Source organism: Akebia trifoliata, chromosome 11 (assembly GCF_017979445.1).
Source record: "Akebia trifoliata isolate Shusen 1 chromosome 11, ASM1797944v1, whole genome shotgun sequence".
In the NCBI taxonomy this organism is placed as follows: Eukaryota; Viridiplantae; Streptophyta; class Magnoliopsida; order Ranunculales; family Lardizabalaceae; genus Akebia; species Akebia trifoliata.
The window spans coordinates 44,816,117-44,828,765 of record NC_141385.1 but is presented as its reverse complement, the minus strand read 5'-3'; the positions used below and the strand labels follow the sequence as shown (position 1 = coordinate 44,828,765).

Sequence of the window (12,649 nt, the reverse complement as noted above, 5' to 3'; positions counted from 1 at the left end):
TATGTTTCAAAGCAAGCGAACTTCCGCGCCAAATCTTTCTTTCTTACATTGTTCTGTTAGTGTCCCATTGAAAATCTACAGATGCGATGGAAGCGTCCGTACAAGAACCCCCTTTCAAAAAAATGAAGAACGTACAAGAACCTGAAGAACAAGGTGTCGCAATGCGACTCTGGGAAAAATTCAAGAACGAATCTGCGTTCGCCATGTACTCCCCTTTCATCATTTGTCTCGCTTCAGGACATTTGGATTGCAATACCTTCTGCAATCATGCTGCTCAAGATAGCACTATGATCGGAGCTTTGCCGGTAGTGTGAGTTTTTTTCTCAAATTTTCTGTCAAGTTTAATTTGTCTTGCTTTGGTTGATTTAGTTTTTTTTTTTTTTAATTTTAATTTCTCAAATTTTCTCTATTTTCTTTATAGGTTTGAAAGGTTGTATGAATGGATTGGTGACGATGACAGATATGCAATTGTATCATTGAGGAATAGTTTTAGGTCGACGATGCTCAAGATAGAACGTTCTTTTGTAAAAGTAAGATTTCTCAATGGGGTTATGTTAAATGGTTTAATTCAGTAGTTCTTGGACATCAAAACAAAAATTAAGATATTTTTTGGTGTTACAAATCATCGTAGAATCGCAATATGTGTTTCTCATTATTTCTTGAATTATATGTATTCTTAGCCTCTTTTAGGATTTAGTGATGATGTCTCAATAGTGTTTGGATGACGATGCTCAGCATACACAGTTCTTTGATAATTGTAGGAGTTCTTGCAATATTTTTCAATTGGGTTATGATAAATGGTTTAATTCAGTGGTTCTTGGACATCAAAACCCAAATAAATTATTTGTATGCAACATACACACCCATACTAACATTAGTTACAGTTCTTGGCCATTTCTAGTAGAACTTGGGGCACATTCATTGGAGACTAATGGAAAAAAGTGTTTTGTAATACACAAAAAGAAGAGAGCATTTATTTAATCTATTTAGTCTCAGCATAATTTCATCAAAATTGATCAATCTATTTCCCTACTCTATTTATTATCAGGCCAAGTTAGGTGATCACAAAAAATAATGTAATTTTGATGATAAGAACTGTTGGGTGTGTTGATTACAGCAGAAGAAATGTGTTGGTCTTTCCATCATTCCATGGCATCCTTGTTTCAATCTTGCCACTCAATAGTACTCCTTTTGAGGTGTGCTAGGCCATTTTGAGGGAAAGAAAAAGCTGGATATTTGAAGGAGAATCCGATTCAAGAAGTTACCATTAGTGCCGTGGGATATTTTTACTTTCAGTTTAAAACCCTTAAGAAATTTAAATCCATTTTCTTTTAAGATTGCAAAGGGAATTAATAGAAACTTTAATGACTAAAAATTAAAGGGATTGGAAGTAGTCTTAGATGAACCCAGATTTCATATGGTCAACTGCTCCAATTGGGCTGGATTTCAGCCTTAAATCGTTTTCGTTAATATTGGTTTCTCTAGTCATGAAACGGTAGCAGTGGGCATGATGCAATTTTTGCCATTATCTTGGTGGTTCATTTCTAATAGAAGCATAATAAGGAATGAAACTTAATATATGACATTTACTTTTTTTCCATTCATCATGCATATGTGTGAGAGATCATCTTACAGTCATGCGTATTCTGAAAAGAATAGAATTTGCAGGAATGTCGTTTTAATATGGAGGGCGGGAGGCATACTTACAACTCAGAAGTAGAAAAATGCAAAAATTTCTTGTTAGCAAATTCTGTCGGGGTTGTTGCTGCTACATCTGAAAAGATGATACTTGCTGCTTACACAGTAGGTGCTATGACGCCTCGCTTGAAGCTCCATAATTTGTTAAGTAAAGAGCTCATGATCTCACCACTTCTGGATCCAAATGAAAGACGTTTCTGCCAGATATGGATTGATAATTGTTCCTCTGAAAGTTTTGAGGTTTGTCATTTGTATTTTATTTGCATATATTGGCTTCATTTGCTCGAATATCTCACTTATCATAAATTATTTCTGAATAAATACAGGAGATAACTCATCAAACCGAGAACTTACTTGATGAACTAAGTAGCTCTTTGAGACAAGAAGAGTTTGAACTCCTAGAAAAGATTTACCATCAAGCTATGAGACTTGAGATGGGTATTTTTTCTTCTCAAATGATTACTTGGGAAACTGTAGTACCTTTATCTGGAACGCGTAACCTTGAGGGGCATCATCTCATCATATTTTCTGATTTTGATTGGATATTCACTACTTATGAATCCTCTGCTGCTTTACAAAAAGCTGATCTAAGGAAAATATGGGATGCTCTTACGACAATGTATACCCAAGGGTACGAGCAATGCATCAACAGCATGGTGTCTAGTGAGAAAAGTAAGTAAGAAGGCGGGTCATTGTTTAGTTGAGATTCAATAATTTCAATCCATACACTTCTATGGTTTAGAGATGCAATTAGTATTTTTTTTCTCTGACATGGGCAATTAATCACTTATTGAACCTAATGATTTTACAGTGGAAGAATTTGACTATGATGGTCTATGCATAGCACTTGAGAAAGATTCAGAGTTTAAGAAACAAGCAAATTCAATACTGTTTGAGTCGGGTGTACTGAAGGATTTAAGTCAGGAAGATATAAAAGAAGCTGGTGAAAGTTTCGAGCTCCAAGATGATTGCGTAGACTTCTTAAAGAAGATTGTAAACAACAATGCACAAGTCCATATACTTTCAAATTGTTGGTTTGGAGCTTTCGTTAGATCAGTTTTTTCATCAGGTTAGCCTTTTACTATTTAGAAACCATGCTATTTTCTCACTATAATTCATCAGTTTTTTCCCTGATCATTTTTCTAGAAGTCTCAAGATTTAACCTTCATTTGTTTGTAGGAATCAGTAAGTAGACATTTATTTCTCATCTTTTCCCTGATCTTGACTTCCAGGGATCTTTGTATTCTCTTTTTTTAGTTGTTAATATGATCTTTTACTCAAAAAAGAGAAAAAATAGCGATTGTTCAAAAATAGCCTATTAAGAAAATGTACTTTTGTTGAGCAACGCGAGGTTTAGACGTTTATTTCTCATCTTTTCCATGATCTTGACTTCTGGGGATCTTTGTATTCTCCTTTTTTTAGTTGTTAATATGATCTTTTACTCAAAAATGAGAAAAAATAGTGATTGTTCAAAAATGGCTATTAAAAGAAATGTACTTTTGTTGAGCAGCGCAAGGTTTAGATCATTTGAATGTACACGAATTCTTTGCGACTGGTGAAACTGTTATGAATCTGGATACACCTACAGACAAGGTTCAATTTCTCAAGAACATTGTGAAGAACAATGGCATGGCCTTCTCTATATACATTGGAGACTCGGTGAGTGACTTGCTTTGCTTGCTTGAAGCTGATATAGGCATTGTCATCGGGTCTAACTCAAGCCTCAGGAAAGTGGGGGATCATTTTGGTGTTTCTTTTGTTCCTCTGTTCTCTGGTTTGGTGAAGAAACAACATGAACATGTTCAAGGTGGCTCTTTTAATTGGAGCGGGAAATCTGGTATTCTCTACACAGTCACTAGTTGGTTCGAAATACATGCCTTCATTTTGGGACGGTCCACGCAAGATTATAAGGATCTTCTCGATTTTGAGGATCTTGAATTTTTTAGTTGGTAAATGGTAAATGGTTTTTCAGTTACTTACTTTGATGTACAGCAATAATAGATCACCGTCAACACTCATGGAATAATGGATATGCCAATATCTGTGAAGATAGTACCACAGTTTATTCTTTTGTATATGATCTCAAGCTTATTTTCTATCTTGAAAAATGTTTGTCCTTCTTCAGTTCACTTGTACATGAAAGTCTCTATATTCTTTTGTCAGAACTTTGTATTCTTTTGTTTGTTCATTCAATAAGAAGCAAGGTGAGAAACTTGCATTGATCATTAAATGTATATCGTGTGCCAGGACAAGTGTAAATAATGGTGCTCAATGGGATGACATCCTCAAGAGCTTTCTACTAAATTCATTTTTTCAGAAATCGGGTTGTGGAAAATGAATTCTACCATTTGGTTGCACCTAAGAAAATGACAAAAAAGGAGTTGGTTTTCAGTTTTGAGGGTTGGGGATAGAGTAAAGATAATTACTTAAGGAGGGAAAATATTTTCCGCTTATGGGGAGAATCAACTTGTAACTTATTTACAAGGACATTAAAGAGAATCTGTAACATTTGTTTATGGTCCCTATTCCCTCTTAATCTCAAGTACCTAAACTGACACTTCGTTTAAGGTTTTGGTTATGGGAATAGGTAGAACTGAATCAAAACCAATCAGTCAGCACTCCTAAGCCTAATCAAAGTTGTTTCTTTTTCCCACCTTTATAAAATATGGAGAATTCCACTTTTATAAAATTTCACACCATTACTTTTTATAACACTTAACATGAAATTACATATGGTGTCTAAGGTGCAGATAATCATTCTATACTTGAAAAATGTTCCTTGTAATCTAAGAGCATCTCCAACACTTAAGAGCATCCTTGGGAATGGGATGCAACACTATCAATTTAGTGCAAACTATTTGGGTCAGTCCTATTTCTCTTATGTAAAGGAGTGGGTGATTTTTTGCTCACAAAATTTCTCTTCACAGTGGTCACAGACTCTTTAGCGCTTGCCACGTCAAGCCTAACAAGGATAAGAAGTGAGGTGATATGGGCAAGTGCTTTCATAACAATGAATACTCGATGGAGACCAAAGTCAAAACCAACTTATTGGTAAAAATGTATCAGGTATTGGGTACATATTGACACCAAAAATCTTTTGACAAGAGATTAAAGATAATGATATTTTGGTCATTTTATTATTATCTCATAGAAGACCAAAGTCAATAAGTGTCCCATTCCCAGAAGTTTGAAAAGCCAGGGAGTATGTCTAGTTTTTACCAAAATAAGGAGGGGTACCTCAAAATTACACAATTTTATGATTGAAAGCAAACAACTTTCCGCGCCAAATCTTTCTTTGTGACATTGTTCTGTTATTTCTCTCATATATTCTTCTGTTACTAACAGTATCTCTTGTTCTGTTATAACTCTCTCTCTCTCTCTCTCTCTCTCTCTGCAGAATCTCTCTCTTCTGCAATTCTATTTTCGAATTTCTTGATTGGAACAAGAAACCATGGACTCGAAATCTACAGTTGCGATGGAACCTATCGTACTGGAACCTGAAGATCAAGGGGTCTCCATGAGACTCTGGGACAAATTCCATAACGAATCTGCGTTCGCCAAGTACACCCCTTTCATGATTTGTTTCGCTTCTGGAATTTTGGATTTGAAGACCATCTGCAATTACATGGGCCAAGATAAGTCTTTCATCAGAGCTTTTGAGATTGCGTGAGTTTTTCTCTCAAGTTCGATTTGTCTTGGTTTGGATGATTTACGGTTCTTTTGATCATAAGTTGTTTGGTTTTATTCCATCTTTTTTGTATAGGTTTGATATGCTGGAATACGGTTGTAGAGTTGGCAGATATACGATTCGAAGTGTGGGGAATACTGTTAAGACGACCATGCGCAACATACACAGTTCTTTCTTAATTGTAAGATTAAGAATAGCAGTATTTCTCAATTGGGTTATATTTAATTTAGTGGTTCTTGAACATCAGAATGCAAATTATGATTTTTTTTTTTTTTTTTGGTTATAAATCATTGTAGAATAGCAAATTGTGTTTCTCATTATTTCTTGAATTACTCCTAGTCTCTTTTAGGATCTAGTGAAGACTTCTTGATTGCTTAGCTAATATCCATAAATTTTAGCGATTACTTCTTTCGTAATTGTAAGATTTTTTGCAAGATTTCTCAATTGGTTATGTTAAATGGTTTAATTCTTTGCTTCTTGGACATCAAAACTCAATTTTATTTTTTTTTCATTTTTTTTTGGTGTTATAGATCATTGTAGAATTGCAATTTGTGTTTTTCAATTATTTCTTGAATTATATGTGCTCTTAGCCTCTTTAGAGATGACGTCTCAATTGTGTAGCTAATATCCATATAAAGTAATCTTGTCTAAAAATCATTCACAGTATTTTGAACAACATTAAGTTCTTGATGCTTCAACTTTCAATAGTCCAAGGCCATCATCGTGTTTAAGGGGATGACGCAATTTTCCTTTTTTCCATTGATTATTGATATCTTGCAGTTATACATATTCTGAAGAGAATTCAATTTGCAGGAATGTGGTTCTCATATGGATTGCGGCAAGAGTTCCAACTCAGAAGTAGATAAGTGCATGAAGTTCTTGTTAACAACAGTTACCTGTATTATTGCTGCGACTCCTGATGAAAATATGAAATTTGTTGCTTTCACACTAGGTGCTATGACGTCTCGCTTGAAGCTTTATAATTTGTTAAGTAAAGAGCTCTTCTGTCTGGATCCTAGTGAAAGTAATCGTCTCTGCCAGAAATGGAGAGACAATTATTCCTCTGAAAGTTTTGAGGTTTGTCATTTAAATCGATTCACATTCAGGCACACATTTGTATTTTATTTGCACATATAAGCTTCATTTGCACAAATGTCTCTCTTATCATTTTCTTTCTGAATAAATACAGGAGGCAACTCATAAAACCGAGAACTTGCTTGATCATCTAAGTATCTCTTTCACACAGGGAGAGTTTGAATTCCTAGAAAAGACTTACCATCAAGCTATGAATCTTGAGATGAATGTTTTTTCTGGTCTAACGATTACTCAAGAAACTGTAGTCCCTTTATGTGGAACACGTAACCTTGATGGGCGTCATCTCATCATATTTTCTGATTTTGATATGACATGCACTACTTACGAATCCTCTGCCGCTTTAACAAGAGTTCATCTAATGAATATATGGGATGTTCTTATGACGCAGTATACGAAAGGGTATGAGCAATGCATCGACAGCATAGTGTCTACTGAGAAAGGTGAGAAGGATGGCAGGTTCATTTCTTAGTTGATATTCAATAATTTCAATCCATACACCTCTATGGTTTAGAGATGCAGTTAGGCAATTAATCTCTTATTGTGTATTTATTCTTCCTACCTAATGGTTTTGCAGTAGAAGAATTTAACTATGATGGTCTATGCATAGCCCTTGAGAAACTTTCGGAGTTTAAGAAACAAGCAAATTCAAGAATGTTTGAGTCGGGTGTACTGAAGGGTCTAAATCAGGAAGATATAAAAGAAGCTGGTGAAAGCTTCATGCTCCAAGATGGTTGCATAGAGTTCTTTAAGAAGATTGCAAACAATGCAGATGTCCATATACTTTCAAATTTTTGGTGTGGAGATTTCATTAGATCCATTTTTTCACCAGGTTAGCCTTCACTATTTGTGTAAATAGTTGCTTTGTAATGTAGCACAGCTTTTCCAAAAATTGAAAATTTTCAAAGTCTAAACACTGATTTAGAGATGGTGTTATTCTTATTCTGGCATTTGGCCCTAAAACAGATTTTTTCACATTCGAGGGTGATCGGACCTCCTTTAGACCAATTTGAGATGCTCAATCTCCAAATCCAAATATGACTCAATAATTTTCCCTACGGTCGTGAAAACTGAAAACCACCCACTCACTATCTATTAAGACTTCTAACCACGTTGGAAACTACCCTCACATTATTTTCTCACAATTATCCTACTCCATGTACATATCATGTTTCCTGTGGTAGTTGCATCAAATAATACCTAGGTCCTAAACCAAGAATGATTTTAGTTAACACTTTATTTTCCAATTGCAATCTATTTGTGTTTATTAAATGTAAGATTGCAGCAATTTCTTTTGCTGCTTTATGTAAATGTAAAGTATACTAAGTTATCATATAATCTTTATGTTCTCTTTTTCCAGTTGCTAATATGATCTTTTACTCACAAAAATGGCCTATTAAAAGCAATGTACTTTTGTTGAGCAGCACGAGGTTTAGATCATTTGAGTGTACACACCAATGAGTTCACTTACAAAGAATCCATTTCTACTGATGAAATTGTTATGAATCTGGAGACACCTACAGACAAGGTTCAACTTCTCAAGAACATTGTGAAGAACGATGGCATGGCCTTATCTGTATACATTGGAGACTCAGTGAGTGACTTACTTTGCTTGCTTGAAGCTGATATAGGTATTGTCATCGGGTCTAACTCAAGCCTCATGAAAGTGGGGTATCATTTTGGTATTTCTTTTGTTCCGTTGTTCTCTGGTTTGGTGAAGAAACAACAAGAATATGTTCAAAGTGGCTCTTTTAATTGGAGCGGGATGTCTGGCATTCTCTACACAGTCACTAGTTGGTTCGAAATACATGCCTTCATTTTGGGACGGTCTACACAAGATTATATGGATGTTCTAGATTTTTCAGATTGAATTTTTTTGGGCTGATACATGGTTTTTCAGTTACGTCGATGTACAGTGGTAATCATTCTATATTTGGGAAGAGTTGGTTCCAAGGTCTTTTCATGTTTTGATATTCTTTCAATCGTCAGAACTCCGAACACAGTAGATCATCATCATTAATGCTCGTGGAATAATGTGAAGATAGTACTACAATTCATTCATCAGAGTCCTTGTATTCTTTTGTATTTGATCTCAAGCTTACTTTCATTCTTGAGTTCACATGTACATGGGACTCTCCCTATTCTTTCATCCAAACATTTGTATTCTTTTTCTTGTTGATTCAATAAATAGCAAAGTGAGGCACTTTCATTGGCAATGAAATGTATATCGTGTGCCATGACATGTATAAATAACGGTGCTCAATGGGATGAAATTGTCAAGAGCATTCTACCAAATCCATTTTTTAAGAAATCGTGATGTGGAGTTTTTGAAAAGTTTAAGAGATACTTTTCTTAAAATGATACTAATAACTAGAATATATAAGAGGGCCACGGGGCTTAAGTGGGGTATGACACACCCGAGAGTGGAGGAAAATATGCACTCAACAATTTTATATGAAAGACAGTCATGACTTCCATTAGCTCTACTAGGCAAAGTACTCCTTATCAAGGTGGCATTAAGAAACTTTTTTGGGAAGTGGTTGAGAATAAGTCCTTATGGGATAATTGGATGAGGAAGAGGTATTTATTGCTTGGTTAGCTCTAAATAAAAAATTTGCAACAGTGGAGAATCTTCAGAAAAGAGGTCTTATTATTGTCTCAAGATGTATCTTATGCAAGCACGACTCTGAAGAGAATGTTCATCTCTTCTTTGGCTGCTCTTATAGTAGCTAGATTTGGAAAAGAATTCTGATGAAATTTGGGATTTCTAGAGTGGGCATTGGCTCGGCAAGAATTGAGGCTCTAGCACTAAAAGGAATTAAATTCCCAAGTATATCATTGTTGAGTTTAGTCCCACATTAGACACTCATTGCCTTTTCTATCTCCTTATAAGCTCCTGTGCCTCTCCACTCATTGCCAATTGTTTTGAGTTGGACCCCCCAAATTTATCAATCATATGCTTTGCCTTTGCTTTTGTGCGGTGATCTATCATATTTGGAAGGAAAGAAACAAAAGACTGTTAGAGCCTGTTTGGATTCAATTTTTTTTTTTTTTTTTTTTTAAACTTTTAAAAGTTGAAAGGTTATTTATAAAGGTTGTTTGGGTAAACTTTCTCCCAAAGCTAAATTCTCACACAGATACTTTCTACTTTGTATCAAATGGGGCATTCAAATGATACAATTCAATTTTTGGGTAATTTTGAAATGCCACCATAGGAAGCACACCAGCTTTCTCCCCTATGCATATTTTCTCGTTGACCACTTAATCCACTTGGCTCTTAAGAATTCAAACTCTACAGGGACTATTTAGAAAAATGAGAGAATGATGGCAAAAGAAATCAAAGAATGACGATTGTTAGATTAAAGTTGAAATTGTATGCCTTTGTCTCTTGGAGTTTGGTCAAGTTGAAATTGTATGGTTTATAATATTATCTTGAGTTTGGTCAAGTTGAGCTATAAGACCAAATTACTTTAGGCACGCAGTGTAGCAATTTGCAGAGTTTTGATCGATTTTTTGGGTAATTTTGATAGACTAACAAAAAATGACTGAAATGCCATTGACTTCAAACTCTTGCAGAAATCCTTGAAAGTTGAAACAAAAATAAATAAAATTTGAACAAGAGGAAAACAAAAAAATCCCTTCCCAAAATAGTACAAAGATGTGAGACCTCTCTCTCTCTCTCTCTCTCTCTCTCTCTCTCGTTGAGATAACCATCTCATGCAAATAGTTATTTTCATACTTCCCACGTACTCACAAGTGGTTCATTTTGCATTTTAATTTGGAACTCATTACAATGCATCATTATGTATAATTTGGCATTAAAGTAGAGACTTGTTCAGACGGCTCTCTCGAAAGGTTGATGGGGTTGCATTAAAATAAGACATTTGTCCTAAACCAAGAATGATTCTAGCTTTAGTCTATATTTTCATCTCTTTTAACTTAGTTTTTCTGTTTTTAATCTAAATCCCCAAATGTTAATTGGGGGAGAATGGTGTGCCTAATACCTTACACATTCATTCTTCAGCTGAACCTTCTTATCTAGACCTCTAATTGGAGGAGAATGATGATATCAGTCTCTCATAGAAGACCAAAGTCAATAATGTCCCATTCACATTAGTTTGAAAACCCAGGGAGTATCTCTAGTTTTTGCCAAAACCAGAGGGGTACCTCAAAATTAAAAAAAAAATTATGTTTCAAAGCAACAAACTTCGGCGCCAAATCTTTCTTTATAACATCGTTCTGTTAGTTCTTTCTTACAGCTAAGTGTACGGGGAAGACACATACACGAGATGTCAAATAAATAATGTCACAATCACAAATATCGAGTGTTTAGCATGTCAAACTTGTACTCCATCTTTGATAAGTGGTTGAGGTGACTTATTTAAAATGAGTGATGGAAGGTCCACTTATTGTTAAGGTCGTGCCAAAGAGAAGTGGAATTCTTTGAGAGAAATGTTTACAGGAGTACAGGACAGGCAAATGCTGTGTAGGTCCTGGTCATTCATGGTTCTATAAGTTTGCTTTGCTGCAAGAAGCATTTCGTGAGTTTTTTTTTTTTTAAATAAGTTTGGTGGTAAGTAATGCAGAACAAGATTTTCTTTAGACTCCTAAAAGGGAGTGTTCCAAATGAGGATGGTAGGAAAATGGTTCATAATAATTCTACAACAACAACAAAGTCTTATCCCAAAGATATGGGTCGGCTCGGCTAAACGAATCTTGTTCCTCCATTCCAATCAGTCCAAAGCCAAAGTTTTTGTCATCTACGCTTTATTTTCAAATTGCAAGCTATTGGTGTTTATTAAATAAGATTGAATGCTATCATATTTCAGAATCTAATCAAATCATTTAGTTAATGATGTTTTCTTGAATTGGTTGTCATGGTTTTCCAAGATTATGTGTCAGTTTCTCTGAGATTTAGAACCTGTTTTGGATAGCCAAAGTTGCAGAAAGAAAGAAAAAAACACTTTTTCAAGAAAAACGGTTTTCTGACTATAAAAGCTGTTTTACTGATTATTTTTGTAGAAATCTCAAGAGCTCTAATGGGTCTTTTGTTAAGATTTAGCCTTTGTATGGGTCTCATTTGTTTGTAGGAGTCGGTAAGTGTTTTATATATTTTTTTCTTTTTCTTTTCTTTTTTCTTCTTTAGTAGCTGTTTCATTCTGTGTATTTTAAAATGACACTGTACTTTTGTTGAGCAACAGGAGGTTTAGATCATTTGAGTCTACACACGAACGAGTTCACTTACAAAGAATCCATTTCTACTGGCGAAATTGTTATGAATCTGGAGACACCTACAGACAAGGTTCAACTTCTCAAGAACATTGTGAAGAATGATGGCATGGCCTTATCTGTATACATTGGAGATTCGGTGAGCGACTTGCTTTGCCTGCTTGAAGCTGATGTAGGCATTGTCTTCGGGTCTAACTCAAGCCTCAGGAAAGTGGGGAATCATTTTGGTGTTTCTTTTGTTCCGTTGTTCTCTGGTTTGATGAAGAAACAACGTGAATATGTTCAAGGTGACTCTTTTAATTGGAGTGGGAAATCTGGTATTCTCTACACAGTCACTAGTTGGTTCGAAATACATGCCTTCGTTTTGGGATGGTCCACACAAGATTATACAGATCTTCTCGATTTTCAGAATATTCAAATTAGCTGATTCATGGTTTTTCAGTTACTTTGATTACAGCGATAATAGATCACCGTCAACACTCAAGGAATAATGGATATGCCAATAGCTGTGAAGATATAGTACCACAGATTGGCATATGATCTCAAGCTTATTTTCTATCTTGAAAACTGATTGTTCTTCTTGAGTTCACTTGTACATGAAAGTCTATATACTCTTTTGTCAGAACTTGGTATTCTTTTGTTTTTTTCATTCAATAAGAATCAAGGTGGGAAACTTGCATTGATCATTAAATATATATCGTGTGCCAGGACATGTGTAAATAGCGGTGTTCTAAGAGTCACTGTTTTCTTTAAAATGACACGTATAACTAGTATTACTAAGGTGGCTTTGCTTGAAAATAATAAAAATAGTTTCATCTCAAATTTAAATTAACAAGGATGCAAGGAATTTGGTTTCAAGGGAAAATGAATTTGGTTTCAGTTTTGAATTCTACCTTTTCTTTTAGTCTTCTTTCAATCAATCCGCTCCTTATCCTTCTATTA

The 12,649-nt window shown here is 35.0% G+C and overlaps 2 protein-coding genes across 2 annotated transcripts; both read left to right on the top strand.

Annotated features, from left to right (window-relative positions):
* Nucleotides 1–1,674: 1,674 nt before the first annotated feature.
* Nucleotides 1,675–3,744, top strand: LOC147391995 (bifunctional TH2 protein, mitochondrial-like). Its single transcript, XM_086459129.1, has 4 exons — nt 1,675–1,938; nt 2,025–2,370; nt 2,510–2,767; nt 3,209–3,744. The coding sequence occupies exons 1-4, from the start codon at nt 1,684–1,686 to the stop codon at nt 3,649–3,651; spliced, it is 1,302 nt and encodes a 433-aa protein (XP_086315255.1). The 5' UTR covers nt 1,675–1,683; the 3' UTR covers nt 3,652–3,744.
* Nucleotides 3,745–5,149: 1,405 nt separating this feature from the next.
* LOC147391994 (bifunctional TH2 protein, mitochondrial-like) lies at nt 5,150–12,373 on the top strand. Its single transcript, XM_086459128.1, has 6 exons — nt 5,150–5,364; nt 5,462–5,567; nt 6,200–6,463; nt 6,576–6,921; nt 7,056–7,310; nt 11,680–12,373. Exons 1-6 carry the CDS (start codon nt 5,150–5,152, stop codon nt 12,132–12,134), a joined length of 1,641 nt encoding a protein of 546 aa, XP_086315254.1. The 3' UTR covers nt 12,135–12,373.
* Nucleotides 12,374–12,649: the final 276 nt, after the last annotated feature.